General features: G+C 35.3%; 1 protein-coding gene across 10 annotated transcripts in view; it reads right to left on the bottom strand.

Annotated features, from left to right (window-relative positions):
• The window catches only part of DOP1A (DOP1 leucine zipper like protein A), a 62,219-nt gene that overhangs the window by 33,929 nt on the left and 4,579 nt on the right, over positions 1-23,711 (bottom strand). For 4 of the 10 annotated variants that reach the window (XR_010997098.1, XM_068183953.1, XM_068183957.1 and 1 more), the window contains exons 2-13: positions 17,223-17,414; positions 15,876-16,057; positions 13,497-13,667; positions 11,975-12,164; positions 11,304-11,402; positions 10,114-10,213; positions 7,661-7,770; positions 5,556-5,664; positions 3,117-3,237; positions 2,298-2,417; positions 520-634; positions 62-91 (exon numbers count right to left, since the gene is read on the bottom strand). Coding sequence is in view for 9 of the 10 variants with exons in the window: in XM_068183953.1 (XP_068040054.1) it covers positions 62-91; positions 520-634; positions 2,298-2,417; positions 3,117-3,237; positions 5,556-5,664; positions 7,661-7,770; positions 10,114-10,213; positions 11,304-11,402; positions 11,975-12,164; positions 13,497-13,667; positions 15,876-16,057; positions 17,223-17,360 (1,485 nt within the window). In the remaining variant the exon portion in view is untranslated. Of the gene's footprint in view, positions 1-61; positions 92-519; positions 635-1,025; positions 1,468-2,297; positions 2,418-3,116; positions 3,238-5,555; positions 5,665-7,660; positions 7,771-10,113; positions 10,214-11,303; positions 11,403-11,974; positions 12,165-13,496; positions 13,668-14,789; positions 14,884-15,875; positions 16,058-17,222; positions 17,415-23,711 lie in introns of those variants that run through there. The other 6 variants (XM_068183955.1, XM_068183960.1, XM_068183956.1 and 3 more) reach the window with 4 other exon arrangements.

The raw sequence follows: 23,711 nt of genomic DNA, 5'->3' as shown, positions 1-23,711 counted from the left end.
AGTTTAAGAATGAAAGATAAACAGGTTAAGAGCTAAAGGAAGAACAGGCTGATTGCCATACCTGACAAAGCACTCTCATACTTCTAGTAGGCTTTGAAATGAGAAAGCAAAGAATTGAGGAAAGACAGCTATAGAAAAAACAGTTCCAACAGTCTTTGCTACATTAAGCAATGACAACAAGAAAAAGAAGATATATCTCATCATGACATTTAAAAGATTCTTAAAAGAAAGCTGCACATTTAAACTAGCATATCAAACTATAAAAGACTATACCTGAAATGAATACACAGAAAAGAAAATAAGGACAGGCTAAAATTTTCAGGCATAAGCATCATAAAAATCATTTTAGTTATGTCTAACCAGTCTATCAAGAATCATACAATGAACCAAAAACGTCTCTTAATGTCAATTTATGTCAATATATTTTCAGGAAAAGCAATTAATAAAGTATATATAGTATTTCTGCAGACCATAAATATACAGAATCCCAATGTTAGTAATGAATAAAGGAATTCTTACCAAAGAAACAATATCCAACAAAAAATCCACTAACAAGCAGAAATTTGTCAGAGGTAACTCAGATTGCTCACTATCACCTCCAGGCCCAGTTTGAAGTCTGGCATGTAAAGTCCTCCTGCAAAATTCAAATGGAGTTTCACAATATTTTCCCGTCCCCTTACATTGACCACATTTCTGTAACTTAATGCAAAGCTGTATATATTGGGTGGTAATCACTATAAACCAATAAGCAATTTCTCATTTTACTGTTAAGTAGCTTATTTGGCTCCATGCCATTCTTTCAGAAAACGCAGTGACCAGCCTTTTGGTGTAAAACAGTCTTCATTTGTAAAACAAGGAAATTCAAGCTACAGAAAATTGAGCATGGAAGACAAAAATTTAGATAATACAGAAGCTAATGCAGAAAAAATTCCAAACAAAAACAATTGTCCAGATTTCATTTATTTATGATGCAATTTTGTATCCATGTTGACAGTAACACTACTTACATGTAGTGAAATACTCACCTGCATGTTACCTGGCTGTAGATGACTATCCTTATGTTAGCAATTCAGCCCAACACACAAAAATCAAGTCACAGACATCTAGATCAACCTCTCACACTGAGCAGGACTGCTAAAAACACTAGATAAATTTGTCCACAGTTTTGTCTAGCAGAGTTCTGGAAATCTCACAATAAAGTTCCACAGCCTTCCTGGCTTCCACTGTTCCACCTCTTCCATTGCTGCACATGTTCTTAGCAAAGCTTTTCTCAAAGTCCAACCTGACCACTTGAGTGAGCACTTGTTGCTGTCCTTTGTTTTCCATCAGCTGTTATAAAAAGTATAGCTGTATGAACTTTGCAAATGCCTTTCAGGAAGTCAAAAGGTGCTATTCAATTTCCCTCTTTGCCAGGCTAAACCAAACTCATCTACCTCAACCTTCAATGCAGTGTCCTATAACTGACCAGCTTAGCAGTTTCTCTACCAGAGTCTCTTCAGTTTCTCAACACTTCTCCTCAGGTGGCGTGTCCAAAGCTGGACACAATATTCCATGTCTGTCCTTAGAAACACTAAATGAAAGGAAAAATAACTTCCTTTCACCTGCTGCCCATGGTCCTTATAATGTAGCCGAAGACACAGTTTTCTTTAGTTAGCACACCGTTGGCTCACAGATTAGTTCATGTCCAAGTATCTTAATATTTTATCAAGAAATTCCATAAGCAATGGAAGAAAAATTTCGACTAATTGGACATCTCTACATCATCTACCCCTTGCCACAGCAAAAATCCCTGCTATTCTGTGGTCCCTTCATCCCCTTCCCTCCAGTTAATATTTTCAACTTTCCCTGATTTATGGTTTGCTATTTTCTCCTGTAGCCCTCCTTGTCATGGACAAGATTCCCACTCTTCTTTTTCCCTAAAAGAGCAGGACTAATGATGACACATCAAGTGTTTGGCAAATCTGTCAATTTTACCAAAAGAAATTTGTACAATGAGTAATCCTGTACTGGCCAGACAGAACTAGTTTCAGAGATCACTCTGGAGTCTCCTCTTCAGTAGAGGGGCTAATTCTGTCTCTTGATTTAACCCAGACACTGAGTTTGTGATAACTCACGTTGCTAAGACCCACAATCATAGCTGATGAAAACTGGCCAAAAGGCTGAAGTTAGAGGGAGGGGAGGAAAAAAATACTTACAGGCTTAATTATGTCATGAGACTGACTTCTTTGAAGAAAAAAGTATACAAATAAAAATTAACTTCAACTTTACCCATACAGAGATTAAATATTATCACCTACCTACAACACTCTTCAAACCAACGAGCAATGTAATCCCACATATAATAAGGCTCAAAGGAATTGAAAAGAAGATTGGCAGTTTTAATCAATTCTGCTGTTTTCTTGTTTTCTCTCAGTTTGCTGAAAGAAAATAAAAAGAACATTTCATATTTTTATACTTATTTTTCAAGTTATATAACTACACATCGCTGTGAGTTTACCCACTGTCAAGTAACAGTGACAAATGATCCTCCTCCCATCCCTACAAGTAGTTGCTGCTCAAGGGCTCAGGATATTGGCAGGCTGCTCATACCAATGTCTTTTCACAGTTGCTAGGTTTCTCCTCTATCCTTTCTTTAATATTGGTCTTTTAACCACATTTTTAATAGATCTGTTTTTACCATAATTGTTTCCACAGTTGTTTCCTCCCCTCTCCAGCTCTGAACATCCCTCTCCTCTCCACCTTTCAAAGTACTAAATTCAAATCTTCAAACTCTGTATCCCACTCCCCAGCCCTCTTGTAGCAGTCCTGATTTTTCTACTACAAGAAAACTCAACAGTCTATTTTTTTTCCAAGAACACAGATGTAATGAATATCACAATCAATCAAACAAGCATTTTTGTCATGGATAAAGAATAAATCATGCACTAAATATTAAAAAAAAATAAAAATAATAAAGCCAACCACTTCAAACCTTTGCACTGAACACAAGTTGCAATTAATGTTAATAGATCCTGTATCATGCAGAAAACATGTCACAGTCCCACAGGCTTCACAGTCATGGTTCCAGCAACAAAGATACATTATTTAATACAAAATACATTACATTCATTATTTACCTGCTTAGCTGTGTGTGATCTTTGTTGAAAGATGGTTCTGTCTGAAGCTCCAGTTCTGCTTTGCACTGTGTATATAATGTTCGAAACACTTCAATCAATACATCCTCCAGGATGGCAGGGCCTAGGGAGAAATACCAGCAGTCACACTTTTGCATTACAGCATTGCTAACAGTTCACAGCTGAAAGCTACTGAAATCATTAGCCAGCTTTAGTCACTGAAACCACAAAATATCTTCTGGTTCAACCTCATAAACTACCTGAATGTCAGAAAGTTTGGTTTGTTTGCATTCCAGAAACACTGAGACAACCGTAGTGCCTGGGAGTACACAAAGCACAAGCCCCATGTTCAATGTGTGTACAATGGCAGCTGGGTACAAACACACCAAGTTCAAAAGCTGTGCAGTCACAGCAGTACACATATTCAAGCCAACACACTCTTTTTATTAGCTCAGCTCAGTAACATGTAAATGGACTTCATGGATTCTTGAACAGAGGTAGCTTTCAGTCAAAACACTGAAATACTCAGCCCTAAGCTATCTCCTTGTGTTAGCAATGTTAGCATAAGGACAATATAGCAACGTTATGCTGTTAGCATATGGACAATACATTCAAATATTTAAATGCAAACACAAGATATGATATTTTGAGCATCATCTTTCCTTTTAATTTGAAGCAAGTTGTTTTTAGCTCAGGATATAGTCTGCAGGGTACTTTTTGGAAGTATTTTTGAAAGTGTGCAATTCAGCCCAGGCTGCATTGAAAAAGTGTGGCCAGCAGGCCAAGGGAGGTGATTCTTGCCTTCTACTCTGCTCTTGTGAAACCCCACCTGGAGTACTGCATCCATCTTTGGGATGCCCAACATAGAAACGTGGACCTGCTGGAGCAAGTCCAGAGGAGGGCCACAAAGATAGCAAGTGGGCTGGAATATCTCTCCTATGAAGACAGGCTGAGATAATTGGGATTGCTCAGCTTGGAGAAAAGAAGGCTTCAGAGAGACCTCATGGCAGCCTTTCAGTACTTAGATGGGGCTTATGAAAAAATAGGGAGACTTTTTATACAGGCAGATGGGAATAGGACACGGGGGAACAGTTTTAGACTAAAAGAAAAGAGATTTAGATTGGATGCTAGGGAAAAATTCTTTACCCAGAGGATAATAAGGCAATAGAACAGGCTGCCAGGATGCCTCATCCCTGGTAATGTTCAAGGCCAGGTCGGATGGGGTTTCGAGCAACCTGATCTAGTGGGAGGTTTCTCTGCCTGTGGCAGGGGCGTTGGAACTGGATGAAGTGTAAGGTCCCTTTCAATACAAAACATTCTATGATTCTATAAAATAGCTCCTCCTTTGGATTTGAGCTAAATCTCAATTATGAAGGAAAAAAACCCCAAATTACTTTTAAAGGAATTTAAAAAGCAGTCCTGCTTGAAATATCATTTATTTTTTTATGTGTTTCCTAGTCTCACTGAGCTGCCTTCAGTAAGAGTATGCTTACAGAGTTAAGCAAAAATCCTTTTAGACTATTCTATCTCATTTTGCAGAAAGAATCCTCAAAGCTTTGCTACTTTATGAAATCTTAACATATACATTGCCTCTGAACATTTAGACTGACCCTAGAAATCATAAATTACAAGGAAGATGGCAAATTTCTGACAGATATTTTGTTCCTTGTAGTTCTTCTGTCCTAACCAATTCTTTTCTTTAATTATTGTATTTTAATGTTTTTATTATCCCATCCTCAAATCTGATAATGCATTTAAAAAAATATTTTCATTTTTTTAAGTCGCCTTCAAAAGTGTATTCCAAACACTCATTATATACACACTGTGTATATAATGTTTGAAAAAGAAAAAGGCAAGATATCCAAGTCTTAACTGTAAATACTTTTGTCCTATAGTCCTCAGCACTCATCTGCTAAAGAGGGCATTAAAACACTTTAAATAGGGAAAAGGAAAATTGAAAAGAAACACTAAAAAGGAATCCCAACAAACCACTCACAAAACCAAAAAAATATTTGCTTCCTCTGCATAAGTTCTTCTGAAAAAACTGTTCTATTGTTAATGTCTATCATCTCTGCGTGTATATTAAAGAAAGTACAGGTTATTCCCAAAAGCAATAGCTGAAATTTATAATAGTAAAAGTCATTATTTGATGAAATAAATGAAAAAGATTCAATCTGCATTTTTTCCAACACACAGTTAGTTCTCTCTATGGCTTTGACTTACTGTTTCCTGTGTAGAAAGTAGAAGAAATGGCATTTGGTAAAAGGCAAATCTGATGAATACATTAAATTAAATACAAAACATAGATACAGCTTGGAAGATCTAAGAAATCTGGGTAACCTGCCAGTACTAAGCATATAACTTATTCAATTTGATAAAAAAGAGAAAAAATTTCAAAGCAAAATCACACGAAACAAATTAAAAAGAGTAAATGACAATTACCCAGTTCAGGCTTATCCAGCAAACTGATAAGAATTCGAAAAGGCTTTAAGTCTTGCATTAATGTGCTTTCTTCTCCCTGTCCATTAACTTGCAATATTCCAACCATTGCCTACAAAGAACAAAAACATATCAGAAAAAACAAAAAGAAAGCTAGAAAGCAATAAAAGCTGCACATAAACGGAAAATTCTCAGCAGTGGAGACCACTATCTCATCTCATCTCACTGCAGCTCAGTCTCCCATGATTAAGTTCTCTCAGCTTTGCCTTTGAGAACATTTCTGTGCAACAGAACTTGGTAACTTGTATTTATTTAAAATTAAAATAGAGTATTATAAGCAGATAACTCAATATTTCTTAAGAGTCAAAGAGAAGACATGAGAATTACTGAACAAATTATTTGAGAAGATAAAGTAGGTAGATATTAAGGACTTAATAAAACACCATCTATCCAATGATATACACACTTACATGGATGAAAACTTCCTTGTCTAAATAGCAATGACAACTTTGAAATAAATGGGAAGACTGAGTTTCTATACCAAAGCAAGTTAGGGAATGAGCTGTAGAATTAAAAAAAAGCCCCATGAAATGACTACAGATTTTGCTTAGTTTTCTGCCTGGCTGACTTGACTGTCTGAGATAGTTTGTTTCTTCTACAGTTTAAAAAAAAAATAAAAGGACAAAGAAGAAAAAAAAGTGAGAGCCATGAAAACCATTTTGGCCTTGCTATCTGCTACAAACCAATTATTATCAGCAAGTATCCTAAAAGAAAAATCTTCTGTACTTTCATATGTCTTTAGAAGGCCAGAATTTTCAGTACACTGTATCTGTGAATAAGATATGAGGAGTTGACTGGATAAAACAAAACACAAAGAGACTGCAAGAGAATGAGGCAGAAAAGAGCAATGCTTTTAAAATCTTTCAAGAGACAGAAAAAGGTTTGAGAAGCTATATATAATTTGTATTACGTATAGGCAAGGCACAGATTCTAATGTCCATACTCTTTTCAGACAGAAAAGCTTTATTGACACTTATTAAGTTCGAAAGATGGACAGATTTAAAAAGACCATAACTATTAACCATGCCTAAATGTTGCTGAAAGCTCACCATGGTTTTTTATGTAAGGTACAGGTGAAACTGTAGCTCATTCAGACCTCTCCTTTACATTTGAGTAATTTCTGAGTCATCTGCTAAAGAAGGCAGAAGGGTGATAAAAGAATGGTGAGAGAGTGCCAACGAAGCCCTTGCTGCTGGAATACTGGAATTCTGATGTCTCTTCCTCATCAATAGAACAGCAGATCTCACAACTTTCAGATAAAACTGAAGGTGCTAGCTCCATGCTGGGTGTCAGCTTTGAACTGGGATGAGCTGAATATTCTTGTGTCAGCTACTACTGTTAGAATTGCCACTCTCATTACCATACATAGCATCACAGCTCTGACTCAGACAAATCCTGACCTTATCAATTTGTCTTAAAGATAAAATGTCTTCCCAACTTCAAGATCAGACTCACAGAAGATTAAAAGACATCTGTATTTCAATTACTGTGAGAAAAGCAGCACAGTTCTTAGAACCGGTGATCTCAGCTCACATAGGAAGGCTTTAAGGGTAAACTAGTTTAACTGCCAATTTTCTCAAGTATTCCTGGCTGCCAAAAGAGAGCAGAAGATGCTCCCTTTTCCTACCAGGGGGAAAGATCCTTTTAACACAGACTTTGAGTGCCATCTGATAATTTTTTCCTGATTCCCAAGACACTGAGGAGTTTCCAATATCTACAGAAGAGAATTCTCCAATTCAGTTTCATGAAAGAACAGGTTCCAGTGCGCTGGGTTCATAATCAAATAACATCCATGTATGCTTCCTTCATTGTGGAAAAGGAAAGGGAGAAATCTAAAATTTGTTTTGGTCATTCTGCTATTCTAGAGGTCTTCATTTTTCCACTGAGAAGGTTTTGAAAGAATAGGACACAAATATCACAAAAAGACAAGATTACATTGTCACATTGCATTGGTAAATCAAAAGATAAAGTTACAGCAACTTTGATCAGGATCTGTTTATAAAAATATATGCCCCAATAAAACTGTATAAATAAAACAGTATAGCTACCTGGACTAACATTTCCTTAGAGAAGGTGTTGAAATAGTAAGTAGCATGCTCCTCGGGATTGCTGTGCCTTGTACTTCTGGGTCCTACAAGGGCACCATTGTTATCAAAACCTTCAAGCAAACAAAAGACAAAGCAGATAAATATTTGCAGTTTAAAAGAATATATTGACAATTTCTTTAAACTAGAGATCAACACACTAGCACTGGTAACTTACCAATATGAAGTCCAAGTCATGTTGGCAAGAAAAAGATGATTTTATAGAGTTAATAAGGGAAATTAAGTTATATTTTCACACAAGCAGTTTGCACACAAATTAAAAAATTTAGTTTTATGCAATATTATCAACCAATTACTTCTTGTACTTCTCAAAAGATATTCACAAATGCTGCAAAACCCACAATCATTTAAAGAAAGCCACAAGTTGTCACATAAAAATATTTCATTATTAATGAGAACACAAAATTCAGTGTTTTAAGTAGATAAAGATGATCATCAAAACACAGTGACATGTTAGAACAAATATCAGTCACACTACAAAAACTTTTTATTTTAGTTCAAAATTACACTAACAAGATAGACCTTTGTATTGTAAGTTTCTTTTCTTTTCCCAGTAAGTTTTTAATTGCACAAAACAATAGGCTTAAGGAAGAAAAGAAAAATCAATTGGTTAACAATGGTTAAGACAACCTGATTTAAGGAGATGTATGTGATTTCTATTTATAGAGAATGTTAATAGGTCATCTCTAGCTGTAAAATAACAGCAAGGAATAGCAAACACCAGAATTAAATAATGCCATACAGAACAACAGAATTCCGACAGTCTTCCAACATTACTGATCTCCATCTGCAATGTCTTATATTAGGAATAGAATATCATGGTAATAGCAAAGCAGCACAACATCCAAAGGAAAAAAAAAAAAAGCAAAAATCCTGTATTGTCAGAACGTTTGTCCAAAAATATAGCAAATAGATGAAGTAGCTGTGCACAACACAGGACATGGAAGTCACTGTAAAAGTATTCTCTGAAGCTCTGTGACTTTCAGTGGAGACTACGTTCATGAAATAGCTGTAAAAGAAGGTTCCACAACTAAAATATTTTAAATACACAAAATACCTTTTTCAATAATATCAAAAGACATATCCAATCCATCAAATTTAGATGAAACATAAGTGCAGTGTTTAATCTAGAAACTATTTCTTCCCAAATTTGAAAATGCCGGTATGAAGCATAATGTTGCTTTTTTTTTGTCTTTCTTTAAAAGATGAATCCTTTGCAAGTCAGTGTGTCAAAGAATGATTAACCAAAGAAGCCAGGATTTTCTCATATTTAACTTCTAAACCCCTGCAGCTCCTACAGCAACACAACCAACCTCCTCGTGCAAAACACTGATGCTGATTTCTTCCCTCCTCATAATTTCAGCTCTCTCTCAGGGCCCTTTGCTACTCATGTCCTCTCTCCCCAGTCACCCACAGGCTACCTGCCTCTGACATCTTAACTAACAGCTGGGAAAGGGTCTGGGCAGCCTGAGAAACACATATGTGCTTCTGGTGAGCTAGGAAGTCAAACAAAGAAGGTAACAGCACACTGCAAAACATATCAAGTAGAGAAGCCACTTCATGTCTCTCCATTCAGTATCCAAATCCTGGGACACACTAAGGACCTTCCATGATTTTGACTTCTTTCAAAATGGGTTTAAAGAGTAACTGCTCAGATTCATGTGACCACAGGCTTCATTTCCTTAAAATAACAAGGCTAAATAAGAGTAATTATTTTCTAAAATTTTCTAATTTCTGGTCTTCCAACTATTCCCTGAATAGCTAAGAGCCTTCTAATAGCTATAATTCTTTGCTACCCTCTACTAAATTACATGTTGGTTTTGTAAAAAAATTTAAATTTGTACTGTATTGATTTTATGTCATTTGGTAGAATTGTATTCCAAATTGCTCAATTTTTACTCCAGAAAAGTGTTGAAAAGTGATTGGTAACCTGTTAATTCAATCAAAGATCTAATGAAGTTTAAAGTTTGCATACACTAACTGTAATACCAATGCTCTCCAGCATTCTTTTCTTTTTAGATCTTCTATACTGTTGTGCTCCTACTACCATTCACACTCTATAATGCCTATTCTCTGTTTTCTCCATTCTATGTTTTAGAGAAAAACTTTCAGAGTGCCTGTTTCCATAAGCCTACTACACCAGGCTCTACCCTTGAATGTGGCCCATAACTACTGCTAGAGGACAATTTATCAACAATTTATATGACAGGAATGAGTTCCAGGATGACATTCTTCATCTTCTATGTCCATGGAGAGACAAAGTGCCTTTTTTTCTAATGAAAGATGTTGATTATTTCATTTTTCCAAGATTCTTTCTACACAGTAGTGCAAACTGATATGGAAAATACAATCCATCCTCCACTTCTAGTGGCCAATGGAATGAAATACAAACCTACCTAGAAGCCATGCATAAAGCCTTCGGTTGAGTGACATATCCCTGCGCAGCACTACGTGAAGGGCTGCTGACAAAATTCTGATCATGTCTGGACGTGTTGCCTGAAGAAGTCAGAAACACATTTAAATTTAACTATGAAAAGTAATCCTTTTTCTATGTTAGCAGCTTAATGTTCATTAAAAACCTAGCTAGTTTCATATTTTGACATTTCTGAATTCCACACAGTTCAAAAAAATATAATCTTGCTCTCAGGAAACCAAAATATGATTATTGTTTGGAACAGATACTATATAATAATATGCATCCTTTAAGAACAGCAAAAATAACATATTTGACTAACAGCTCCTTTTTGTTACAAGACTTTACATTTTACTATGAGGCAAAAGCTTTGGAAGAAAATTCTTAAAATCCAGTTTAAAAAAAATTGAACGACTTTTTCAGTTTCTTACTACTTTAAATGCTGTGTAAGTCTAAATATTGAAAAAATGTTGCATTGATAATTTCAACATTTCAATACCTAAACAGAGACACTCCAACTACTCCTATAGTAACTGATAAATGTGAGTGAAGCACTTCCCCAAGCAAGAACACAGTTCTTTCTTACATAGAAGTACAGTTTTTTCCTAATTTATAACAAGATGAGAATCAGTCTTGTATAAGTTTTCCTCCAGGAGTTAAATAATTCATGGATCATTTAAAAACAGGATATAACTAACAATAAATGCAGTCCAAAAAAATTATCTAGAAGTTGTAAGGTCTATCTACCACTACTGCTAGGGCTAACCACTCACGCAAAACCCAAAAACCATTTTCAATTCTCTAGTGCTCTCAATCTGTTGTGCTAAGAGGATTAACTTTTGCTTATTTTGATCACTGGGAATTGGAAACTTGAAAATGAATAGGTAATTTGCTTTCTCATCAAATTGGAGCAAATTAAAAGCTTCTGTATAATTTGAGCTTACATACACAGAAGTCAACTTTAACTACAAAGTTAGCACATCAAGTTAAAGAGCAGAAGCGCAGAGATCACGAGATGAGAATAGCCAAACCTATCAGAGAAACTCCTACGTGTGACTGTTGTTGCAGCTTGGAGACAAATTATTAACAAAAATGAACCAAATACTGCTACTGACTTCAAAAGTGAAGTACATTTAGGAATTTGTCAATTCATCTCTCATGTTAATAACCTACCTGGCTCATATGGAAAGGAAAACAAAAAAGGATAAGGTCCAATGTGCTCCTCTGTACTAAAACACTGGTATCTTGCACTGAAGTGCTTACTGCTTCCACCTGAAGAAATCAGAGCCCACCCCCCCAAATAGTTATTTATTATTTTAAGGAGATTGATACAAGAAAGCACTCAAAAATTGTTTATAAATAATGATAAGTATTAAATGAAGTAATTTTGAATAATGAAACAAGATAAAACAGGAAAATAAAGTTTTACCACTGAGGAAACATAGAATCAACAGATTCCCTAAACTATACCAACAGCTTTTGCTTTTTTATATTACCAATGAATATCTTAAGTTTAAAAGACAAAATTATTCTCTACATCTTAAAAAAAAAAAAGAACCACATATTGCAACAAAACTCAATTACTTTTAGCTGAAGCATGTAATGAACGGAAAGTTTTACGCAAAACCTAAGCAGTTCTGATACATTAATTCAGCTTTGAAACCCTCCTATCATGCACCAAAACCACTTTAACTGGATCTATAATAAACATGTGTTTTTATCTCTTCAAAGGCTAAGTTCAAAGATAGAGAATACATCTAAATCCCCCCCCAAATACATTATATACTAAGTAACTTCAGTGTTGTTATTTACTTTTTAAGTTCATTGTTCCATGAAAACATTACCATTAATTCAATGTCACTGCCAATTATGTAGAGTTGATCCTCCATGGAAAGCTTCCTGTTCAGATGGGAGAGGACATAGGTGATGCCAGGCAAGCGCACTGCAGGGCTGGTGAGGAGGCTCCCCCAGAGAGCGCTGTAGAACGCTGACTGATCCACAGCTGAAGCAACTTTCTCCAGCAGTGTGTTTGTCCTGCAGAAAAACCAAGTCAGCTGAATCAGGGCTTATATCACAGCTCTTGCCCCTGCCCCCGGTTTTAGTAAGTATTAAAATGAATTGTTAAAGGAAGGTCAAAACTTCCTTTTGAGAGGCCAAGAGAGGCCCAGTTACACACTGAACCTTATAATGCAGCCTGAACAGAGCAATCCAGCTAGCAAGCCTGTGGGCCAATCTGGCTTGCAAAATGCTTTTGGCTTGCCCACAGCTTCTCTTTATATATTCCTTTTGTACTCCTTATGTTCAAAGAGTCAAATAGCTCCTTCATCTGCTACCAAGTGTTGCTACAGACAGAGGTTCAGACAGACACCAGGAAAGCATAGCTACTGAAGAAAAGAATCAAAGCAGATGGCATTCTGCCCTCCCCCTTGCACTGAGTCCTTCTGGTAATAACAGGGCATAAAAATACCCCAATTATTTGAGCACAAGCAATCCCTTCCCCTGTCCTCCTTTCCTCCAACTCATGTGGCAGCACCTCTACACCCTCTGGCAGGCTCCAGGAGGCAAGCTGGATAGACGTTGTTCCCTGTTGTAGTGATGCCAACTACACTGTGTGAGTGTCTGCCTACACGGAAATAGAAAAAGACAGCGTTGAATCGCTCCTGACATACAAGTTGTGAAAATTCAAGTTTCTGAAGTTGGAAATATCAAGAATATATAAGCACCAATTGCAAAAATTCCAAGTGATGGAGTGTAACTTCATCTTTTAATATGTTAAGATGCTACCTCAGCAGCCCAGATGCTGCAGTTATGGATGTCAACCCATATCAAGAGTCATAGAATTGTTTAAGTTGGAAAACACCTTCAGGATCACTGAGTCCAACCCAACACTGCAAAATCCACAATTAAACCATGTCCCAAACTGCCACATCTACATGGCTTTTAAATACCTCCAGGCATGGTGACTCCACTACTTCCCCAGGCAGCCTATTCTGACGCTTGACAACCTTTTTGGTAAAACACCTTTTCCAAATATCCAATCTAAACCTCTCCTGGAACAACCTAAAGCCATTTTCTCTTGTTCTATTGCTTGCTACCTGGGAGAAGAGACTGACATATAAGACTAAGTCTGTTTAATGCTAATTCCCTTTCCATAACTACTAGCAGGAACAACTAACAGTTAATTTGTCCTAATTAATGCTAAGAACCTCCTACCATAGCATTCTGTTGCAATTAATATGACAGCATCAAATTAAAAAGCAACCACCTTGAAAACAATAAAACCCAAATATAAGTACACTGTGAAAAGTTACAGTAAACCCTTCCCCCAGATCAAGCATATCACCTTATTAACATAAGTATCCTTACCTTTCATAATACTCTGATCCCTCCTCTAACCCAGGCAGAATCCCAGTTAACAGTCCTTGCAGTCCTGGTTTCAGTGTTTTCCCCAAAGGGAGGTAATAAATCTCATACAGACTCAATAATGTCGGCTTGACAGACATAGCAGCATTGGCAAGGAGTGGAAATAGTCCAGAACTGTGAAAAATAAATTTTACCTTTTTTAAAGAAGTTTCTCATGTGACAATTTTACTTCTCTCTAAAGACTGCTATAGGCACATCCAGTATAGTTACTATCAGATTTTTATCTTAGAATTGTGCATAGGCATAGACCACCACACAATATGAATGCCTTTGGATGGACAGGTTGAAACCCCAAGGCTTATGAGCTTTATTACTATTGTGATAACAAGCCCTGAAGGCCTAAAGATTACTGTCTTTCACCAATAAAATAAATATGATAAAGTAGAAGCATCTCTGCATAACAAAATGTTAATTTTGCCCACACTGAACCACATCACAATGAAAACTGTATTTAAAAATACATTTTCTTTGCACTTATTAAGAAAAAAACAAGACTGGATAAGAACAATTTGAGGAAATTCATAGAAATAATTTTCTGAAAGAAAAATTATGGTGTTTTATTTCAGCAAGTAACCTTGAGGTAAAATTTAAGACATTTATACTGTTAAGTGACATCAAAGTATATATCTACTTCAGAAATTCATCTGAAAACAGAATCTAAAACTAGCAATAAGCCCTATTTGCAATTCTGTTCATAACACAGCTTGAAAAGGACTGAAAACACTGGAAGTATGTTCTGAATTTACTTGAATGTAAGTTCATGGAAGTTATAAATGTGATCTCCTAAGAAGTTACATAGATACTAAAATAATATTTGCTACTGCGACTAAATATCATAAATTATTACAAAGTGTACTAATAATCAAATGCATGTAAGCACAACTCCAATTTTCAAAATCATTGATGACTCAGGTTAGAAGACCCTGACATATGAAGAAGAAAATAAAAGAACAGTAAAAAAGGTAATTTTAAGGAAAGGGTCTTAAAATGTACACCTACAAATTTACTATTAAAAGAATATTTATGTAGATAGGATATTGTCCATGATATAGGGAAAAAATCCTACAAAACTAAGTCCAAAATAACACTTTTGCTAAAAATGTTTTTTTGCCTTTATCTGTCTAGCAGAAATTGTCCTTTAGCATTGTCAATTGGCTTCTTTTTTCTACAGAAAATGTCTTTGTTCAATAAGCAGCCCACTAACCCATAGTCATTCTTTGTAAGGCTATTACTCACACTTCAAGATCTGATGTTCAGACACTGGCATTCTGCTTTCATGACAAATACTGGAATCTTTGATAATGCCTTAATGTGAATGTCTGTCTTTGCCCTAGCAGCAGTAACAATAGCTTTTAGTTAGATTACACAAGGTAGCACTTTCCATTACCCTAGAACTTTCTGTTAATGAGATCTTGCAACTACTGAATCACTGTACAAGCAAAAAACGTGAGCTATGAGTTCACAGTTTCTTTTAAAATGTTGAAATAGAGAACCAAAACACTCCCCTTCTCAATGTGATTATATATAAATATCCTGACCATGCAAGACAGAAGAGCTGATGTTAAGGCATGCAATTTCTTTCCAAGCATTAATGCACACCTTTTCTACCTAAACAGAATCCTATTTTATCCCACTATTTCTCCAACCAATGAAATTTTAATCTCTAGGGACAGGTAAAGATTAAGAACCATGTGTGACAGTGTGTACACATCTCTCTATTCATTATATAATAGCTTAATATCTTGCCCACCCCACCCAACCAAAAATATACACCTCATAATGGAGGTTTAGAAACCAGTATATGATGACTAAACTTAACTTTTCAAGGTTATCCTTCCTTTTCATTATCATCAATTCCAGAGACTGAGAAAAATTTCATACTTGCTCACCATGCTAACAAAACAAAATCTTTCTGTTCTGTTAATTTGATAATAAAGTTTCTTGCAACAAACTATACTCAGATTCTTTTCCAACAACACTTAAAATAGTAAAATGTAGTGTTAATAAAATGAGGTGCTAACTTTTCTTTTACTATGCATATGGTACATACAGGCAGAAAACATCATTTCAATGAAAAAATAATAAATTCCATGTTTTATTGCACTAAAATCAGTTCCTAACAAAAATTTAGGTGATCTGTTTCTCTTCCATTATACAATATTCAGAAGAAAAATATTAGACAAGCACCAATAACATGAGGGAAAGAAATTGGTTCTTGATTGATTCTTGCTGTATTACAAAGAAATACTGTGAATATAAAATGCAGGAAAACAAAAAGATCTCGACTATGCATTTGGAATGGAGTTGTTTAAAATATTGTACCTGTAGAGGAACAGATCTTTGGCCAAGCGCTTGGGTCCAATGATTTTAAAAATGATCTCGTATGTTTCAAGTGCCTTCCGATGAACCCCTCCGGGCAGAGCTGGATGCAGACATTGTGCTAAGCGCTTGCCTATCGTCAGCTTTTTGGGTACTACCTGGTACTTGGCGTTGTTCTGCAGCACCTGGTAAATCAGCATAAAAAAAAGAAAAACAGCACAAAAGAAGTTAAACATCAAATGCACATTTTATAAAGGAGTTCCTGGACACGTTTTGTAGGTCACCACACAAACCTAGGTTACAAGAAAAAAAAAAAAAAAACCAAGGCCATTAAAATCTACTGTGGAGCTTTTTCTCTGCCATGCTTTTCACTTACACACTTGTTAGAGGTAATATTGCCAAGGCGACTTCACTTGTAATGGGCTTCTTGCCTACAGCTTGTCCATTTGTTATTTACTCATCCATTTGAGGACAAAATTTGCTATTTCCATTTCATAAAATCCATTATCACTAGCTCAAAGAAGACTATTAAACCGTGGGTCATAAGTCTGGGATAGCTTTAAGAGAATGCCTTAGAGTGAGATCACATACAAAACTTTACCACTGTCAATCTATGCAAACACTTCAGGACTGAAGAAAAGAGCTGCTTTTACATATTTTGATTTTTTTTTTCTCCATATCATACATATCATAGCCTTCACATTGCACAAACAGGAAGCAAGAACTGCTACAATCAAAAAAAAAAAAAAAAAAAAAAAAAGAAAGAAACGAGAGTTTATACAAAATAATGATGCCACTTCCAACTAATGTGTCATTTTCCTGAGTGGGGCTGCCTAGAAACACATACAACTGACTAAACCAAGATTTTTATGAATATCAGGATCTGTAGGCATTTGTGAAGTGCTATTAAGGATTACAATGATATTGTCCATTAAAATTAACTGTTTAAATGAATCAGAACAATAGCATTCTCTGGTCCATGAATGATTTGAGCCTCATTTTAGAACTTACTCTTCATAAAACTACTGCTGATATTTATACTGATTACTATTTTTCAACATTTTTTCTATAACATTGAATGATACTAGAAGCAAATGTTACTAATAAAAGAGATATTGCCTTTATTTCCACTAGAAATGTAAATAATTTCTCCCTTTAGTTACAATTACAAAGGGTTCAACTCTAGGTCTTAGAAAGGTGTTTGATTTGTTTACTCCTTGCACACACCCAACACTTGGCTCAGAGTGCTGAAATATTTGCAAGAGATGGCTGGAACCTCGCTCTTCTGTACTTTTACACCAGTACCTTTTGCAATTCCTGAGTCTTTTTAAGAGCACTTGCCAGGCATACCTTATTTAGCTTCCCAAGAGCTGATATCAAGTCTGCCCATTCACTGGAATATTCAAAGTTCTTCAGCGCTTTGTCAACAGCTGCTACATAGTTTCTGTACTTGGAATCAGTCAGTAGCTCCAGCTCCTCCGTGTTCATCCTCCCACGGTGTCCCCGCTAGAGACCAGCTTGCAATTCATGTACAGACATTACCTATTCAAAAGATAAAAGAAAAAAGCCCTGAAAAGATTATTAAAATATGTATAAAAAGCACTACATTTTCATCAAAGACATTTAAAAAAATCTGAAATCAGGTTACAACAAACCAGAAACAAAAGCTAACATATTGCAAACAAATATTAACAAATATTTAACACATCTCCAACATCATGTCCTATTAAAAAACCCAAACAAATAATAAAAAAATCACAACATCACAAGCCAAATGAAAATCCCTAGAAAATTAATCCATTGTCTCTGCCAAAAAACACCGTTCTAAAAACGCAACAAAGTGATTTTTCATTTTCTTTTTTACTTCCTTGGGGTCCATCACCAGAAACCCCCACCTTGCAACAAACCAGTCTTTCTGCAAACAGAAGACACCAATCTTTCTGAATCACTTCCAAGCAGAGACAAAACTGAAGGACACACACAATAGTTACACACTATTCAGGAAGTCTTTTGTGCATCAACACTTCCTTTTACAAGACTTGCTATTCTAATCCAGTGATGCAACCCTACTTTTTTTTTCTATTATTGTCATCCAGGCACAACAAAAGTACATGTTTACCAGTGTTCTGCAATTACAGGTTTTTGCAATTTGCCCCATATATTTTCATCATGTGGTAGTCTACACCAAGTAATTAAGATATTTTAGTTCCAGAAACACCACCCTGTACTTTTATAGGTTATAGACTACTTTTTTTAATAACAGAGGTTCAATAGCCTTTTAAAAGAAATGAGTTTTTTAGGCTACTTTCACCCCAAGCAAATACAACTCAATGAGAAATGCTATTGTAGCATGCCTATTAAAAAGGCAGATTTGGCACCCCTTTTAATGGAGGTGTTATTGGGGGAAACGTTTTGGGATCTCTTTTGTACTTCGCTTCAGAAAAGACTTCATATTCAGCAGATGCTGTTCTCTTCTGTCTCAATTAAAGGGAAATGGGAAGAAAATCATGTGCAGAAGTGCAGGCTGAAGCATGACTGAAAAAACAAGACTGTCTTCCAGGTATGATAAGGAAAGTTGCAAGAACAGAGAAAAACAAAGTAGTGGCAGACAAAATTAAAAGAGCTGGATGGAAGGAGCAAATAAAAAGGCCAAAAAATTACAAGGTTTCTGCACTCTTGATTCTGATGGAAGACTAATAATGACAAATTGTCTCCAAGACAGAACAGGAATGCAAACCATTATTTAAAAAACATATTCTGAGTGTCAAATTGATAGATTTCACAATATCTCACTGGCATAAAGCACTTAGATACCACTTATAATTAAAAAACAAAAACCCTTTTTCATGTGGTTTCGTTTTATAATAATAATTTTTGGATTAAATCCCAAAGAAGATCAGGTTTGTTCTGGAAAACCTGTAAAATGCCAACAGATTTCTCGAAGAGACAGCTGCACAACCACCAAAGCCTGATCTCCAAAAGTGAAAAAAAGTATTAACACTGAAAAAAGAAGAAACAACCAACATATAAAAGCAACACAATTCAATTTTTTCCAGGCACAGTGGATGGAGAAAGAACTTGACACGATAAACAATTCTTTTTGAGTTAAGAATGCATCAGAATCCTTTTTGTCCAGCTAAAGCATAAATGCAACCACTTATGGCTGAGTAGAAGACAGGGCTCTGTCTTCCTCAGGTGCTTCAGAGACCTGAGAGTGGTCTGTTAAAGGATTATCAAAGGTTAAACAAACCAGGTAGAGCACAGGGTTAAACAGGTAGCTTCTTTTCAGACTTAAAAACTAATCAGAATAATCCTTTAATTTTGAAAAAAAAATACATTAACATCTTTGACTGAATAACTGTGCTTTTATACAAGTCTACTGCACACTGGCTGTGCAAATATAATCATTATGAAGTTTTGTATGGAGAAGAAAAAACATACTCTATTTTCTTACTACTCTACAGTTATGGTCCCAGTCTTCTATCTTACAAAAAGTTGGGCTTTTTCCAAAAGGAATATATGCAAAAAAATTCTTGCATACTTTTTCCCACAAAGAAATCTCAGTTTTATACAAATAATGAGTAGCCATAATAAGTGAGGCACCCAGAGAGCATACTATGTAAATGTTATGTTTTATTCTTATAAACCTTGGAGTACTTCTATTCTATAATCATTAAAATTACAGGAATGCCAATTGTTATGAGTTCTCATACATAAAAATAAACTTGTTTACTATGGGTTTTTTTGTTTAGTCTAAAGATATTCCACAATGTAGTTTTTAATATTTTCATGTTTCCATAATGTATTCTTATCAATACTTTCCTGTTCTCTTCATCTATAATAAAAATGCAGATTTAAAAATATTTGCTTTTACAACTGGTATTTCAATACAATGTAAAATTTGGTAGTGTCTATTTCTTCATAAGTATCACGCCCTTATTATTCCATGGTTTACTACTTTGAAAAAATGAGATAATTAATAAAATTTGATAAAAAAAAACATATCGAAAAATAGCATTTTCTGCTGCACCGTCATACAGCCTACAGAATAAAGCATTTATCTTGACACAACCACCATTTGGCATGAGGGCCAACTTTCCCTGGAATGTTCTTTATTTGTTTCTCTTTTTAAACAAAGATAGGAAAAGCACTATCCTTTGGGGGTGTTTTTCCCTTTTTGTATACCAGATGAGATGAGCCAAGCTTCTCAGATTGAAGGTTAAGCCATTCTCATGAGTCTGGCACAGGCAATCACTAACCTGTTAGATGGCCGTGACTTTTTAAATGAATGTCGAAAAGTAAATATGCTTTCCATCCCAGCAGAAAGCTTATTATCAATAAGCAAAAAAACCTACCTAAGATGTACTATACAATTTCAAATAATTTCATATATTTATATTTAAATTGTGATTGCAGAAGTAGGTCCTGACACTTACTACCTTCTACTTCACCTCTAGCAGGGATTAAAATACCAATACCACACGATTCTGGGTACACCTGGATGTCTGTGGAGTCTTTGCACATGACTCTGACAAGGACAGCAGGTGTATGGGGCTGTGGTTCTTTGGCAGCAGGTTGTGCATGGTGTGTTCCCAGAGCAGCCTTCAGGTCCCTTCACTGATGAGGTGGTATTGGTTTTCCTCCAACTCATGTTAAAACAATACTGCTTCAGCAGTGTTTCCACAGCATGCGCTCATTCTTCATAACTTTTGTACCTAAGTGCCTTCTGTCTCACCTCAACATAAACTATTCACCTGTTTAAGAGGCTCTAAATGTTTTTCACTGAAGCCAAAGGAACACGGAGAGGAACAGCAGCTTCACCAAATCAATCCATAAATGCAGCTTTTATCTAGATTCTGTTCTGATTCAATCACAAGGTTATAAGACTTGATTCATAAGCTCTCCCTTATCTATTTTACCCCAAAACTCCTCTTCAGGTTTGATTTGCTACTATTCCACTCATATTTTTCAAGCATCAGATAATTGCTCTGTTTGTGTGTTTCATCCAGTCTGCAATACTGAAATACTGGTACAGGTCCAGTGGCTGATTGTGGAGCACAAATCTGCATACATCAAATCACTTTCAGAAATCTCAAGATTTGTTCCAAGTACTGTAAGAATCTGAGCTCACAAGCTTGCTCCTTTGAATTCCTCAGGGTTTCTGCTTTGCAATGCAATATTCCAAGGCATTTTTAAAATTGTGTACCATTTCAAAGGTGGCTAAGGGATGTACAGAAAAAGACCTAGTAGACAATTAAAAAGCAGACAACAAAACATTCTAATTTCACTGTAGTGCTATTGCTTTTTAAGTCACATATAGTGCCCACATATTAAGCCAGCAACTGCAGAAAAACATTTGTATTTAAACAGACTCAATACAAACACAGATTTGAATACAAAGAAAACAGAAGTCTTGTCATTTGGTAATTTATTATGCTTTGCTTCCCCTCAGAAGCATTTAACAACATGAATAGCAAAATAGGTCTTGCAAATCCCACACCAGACTCTTCAGATAAAATTCATATACAGAAAATACATACATTCTTCTGTAACCACAGATAAAGATTTTCCAATTACAGCTAATTACTCTGTTTCTAGATTGACTTTCCACAGAATCCTCATATTTGGAATTTTTTAAACAGGAATCTCTAATGTCTTCTGAAGAATAAAAACCTTTTGAACTTGTTATTTTGGCCAACTGCTATTCAGTAGAATAACGAAAGAAGAATCTCCCCAATACTATACAAACAAACAAAACAAAAGAACCCCACCTAGCAGTACTATTAACTATAACTAGCCATTATGTCATTAGTATCCTTCAACAGTCCACAACACTTAGTAAGATTTAATATTGTGATTAATAACTTCTCAGTACACTTTTCTACCTAGTTATATTCACAAGTGGACACAGAACATTATATTTTTCCACAGAAAAAACAACTCTGCTTTAGGTGTTCAAATTTCTTTCACAACAAAATTTAATTAAATCAAATCTGTATAATAATCTGTGCATTATGCATATTGGCAACTTCTAAATCAACACAAGATGTTTTCCTGGGAGTTATTCTCATATCAAAAAAGAACCAAATGCAAGAAAACCTATGGCTTGTACTACAGAGGTTAGCTTAGCAACTGGATGTGCACCCTCCTTACTTATAAAGCTACAAAACAAGTTTATTCATTATTACATAAAAAAAATCAAATTGTCAGTAAAAAGAAAATTAGTACATTTTTCCATCTTTTGCATGTTCTTCACAGAAAAGACTGGAATAAACCTAAGTCTATCACTGAGCACAGTCTGATGCAAGTACATCAGGTATGTAAAATGTTCTTTCTGCTATTGCTGTCATATGGTCTTCCAAAGAGAGGCTTACACCAGACAAGAGTTCATAAAGGGGAACAAGAAACAAGCTTAAAAATTTGTAAGATACATACAACAAGTCTTCTAAAGATTCAGCTGCTCTAGTTACTACTTAAGAAAACAAATTTTTAATTATAAACAAACCCTAAATGAATATGCTTTAGAGCACAATTTTTTCTGAAATTAAAATAACATCAAATCTATGTCTATCTGGTTGTCAGAGGGGAGAAGAAAGTGACCAAAGACTTCTCACTCTCATGGACAAATATATATCTCTTCCAATTGCCTCTTAAAAACTGAGGTTAGGGTAACATTTTAACCCCTCTACTCAATTCTATTTTATTACAGCTTCTTAATATATAACAGGTAAACAACAAAACAGTTTGATATACTGGAATGAAATCTTGATTTTGACTCCAGACCCACCAACAGAACACTTCTGATTGCTTTTCTTTCAGCCCTTGAGCACTACTGCCTGCATATTACTCAGGATTACCTTAGTGTTTCTGGCAAAGTATAACAGACATAATTTTTTCCAGTTAAGTACTTTTGCACTTCATAAATGCCAGAATCTTACACTAGAGTCTCTACTTTTAAAGTATCATTCTTCAGGAGATCAAATCACATATTCAGATTTCACAGATCTGAACTTATGTCACTCAGTAAATGAAAGATGATGATTTGCCTCTTTCTTACAACTCAGGTCAAACATTAACTAAAATAATTTCTTCTTACTAAAATAACATTTCCCCATTTTTCCTTTCTTACAACAAATGATTCCTGAATTATCTATGTAATAAATTATAGCCCAATCAGTGATCATTTCACATCCAAAAATCAACAAAGCTCCAGCTAGCATTGCTTCTTATTCTAAATTATGCTAAACATCTAACATGTCTTACTAAAAAACAGATGGCAATTTAAGTCAGAATTACACAATATAGTGAAAAATGGGAAAATGCTTCCTTGAAATTGTTGTTATTCTTCAACACTTAGTTTCAAGTACTTTTTTGTCCCCTTCTTCCCTTTGTTGACCACTGTATTTGAACAACCAATATTACAGTCTAAATCTAGAACTGGTCACTATTTCCCTCATATTAAATTACACATTTGAAGGGAAAAAAAACATAACAAAAAACCAAAAAACCCTAAAAATTACCATTCACTCAATCTGACAAGTGTTCAGAGTGTTGCCTCCTTAAACTTTATTTCATCTCAGCTCACAGAGTTACCATCTTTCCATACAATCTAAATTTTGGCAGCAATACATCCAAAGAAGTGTAAACAATTTGATTAAAGACATTTTAAAAATAATTATTTCATTCTCACAGCTGACATCTGAACAACAGCAAATATTTAGGAAGTTTTTTTTAAATCATAGAATGTTTTGAATTAGAAGGGACCATAAAGCACATCTAGCTCCAACTCCTCTGCCATGGGCAGGGACACCTTCCACTAGAACATGAAATATGATCTGG

Source organism: Anomalospiza imberbis, chromosome 3 (genome assembly GCF_031753505.1).
Source record: "Anomalospiza imberbis isolate Cuckoo-Finch-1a 21T00152 chromosome 3, ASM3175350v1, whole genome shotgun sequence".
NCBI lineage: Eukaryota > Metazoa > Chordata > Aves > Passeriformes > Viduidae > Anomalospiza > Anomalospiza imberbis.
Note: the sequence above shows the minus strand (reverse complement) of the source record. Positions and strands in the feature narration are given on the sequence as shown.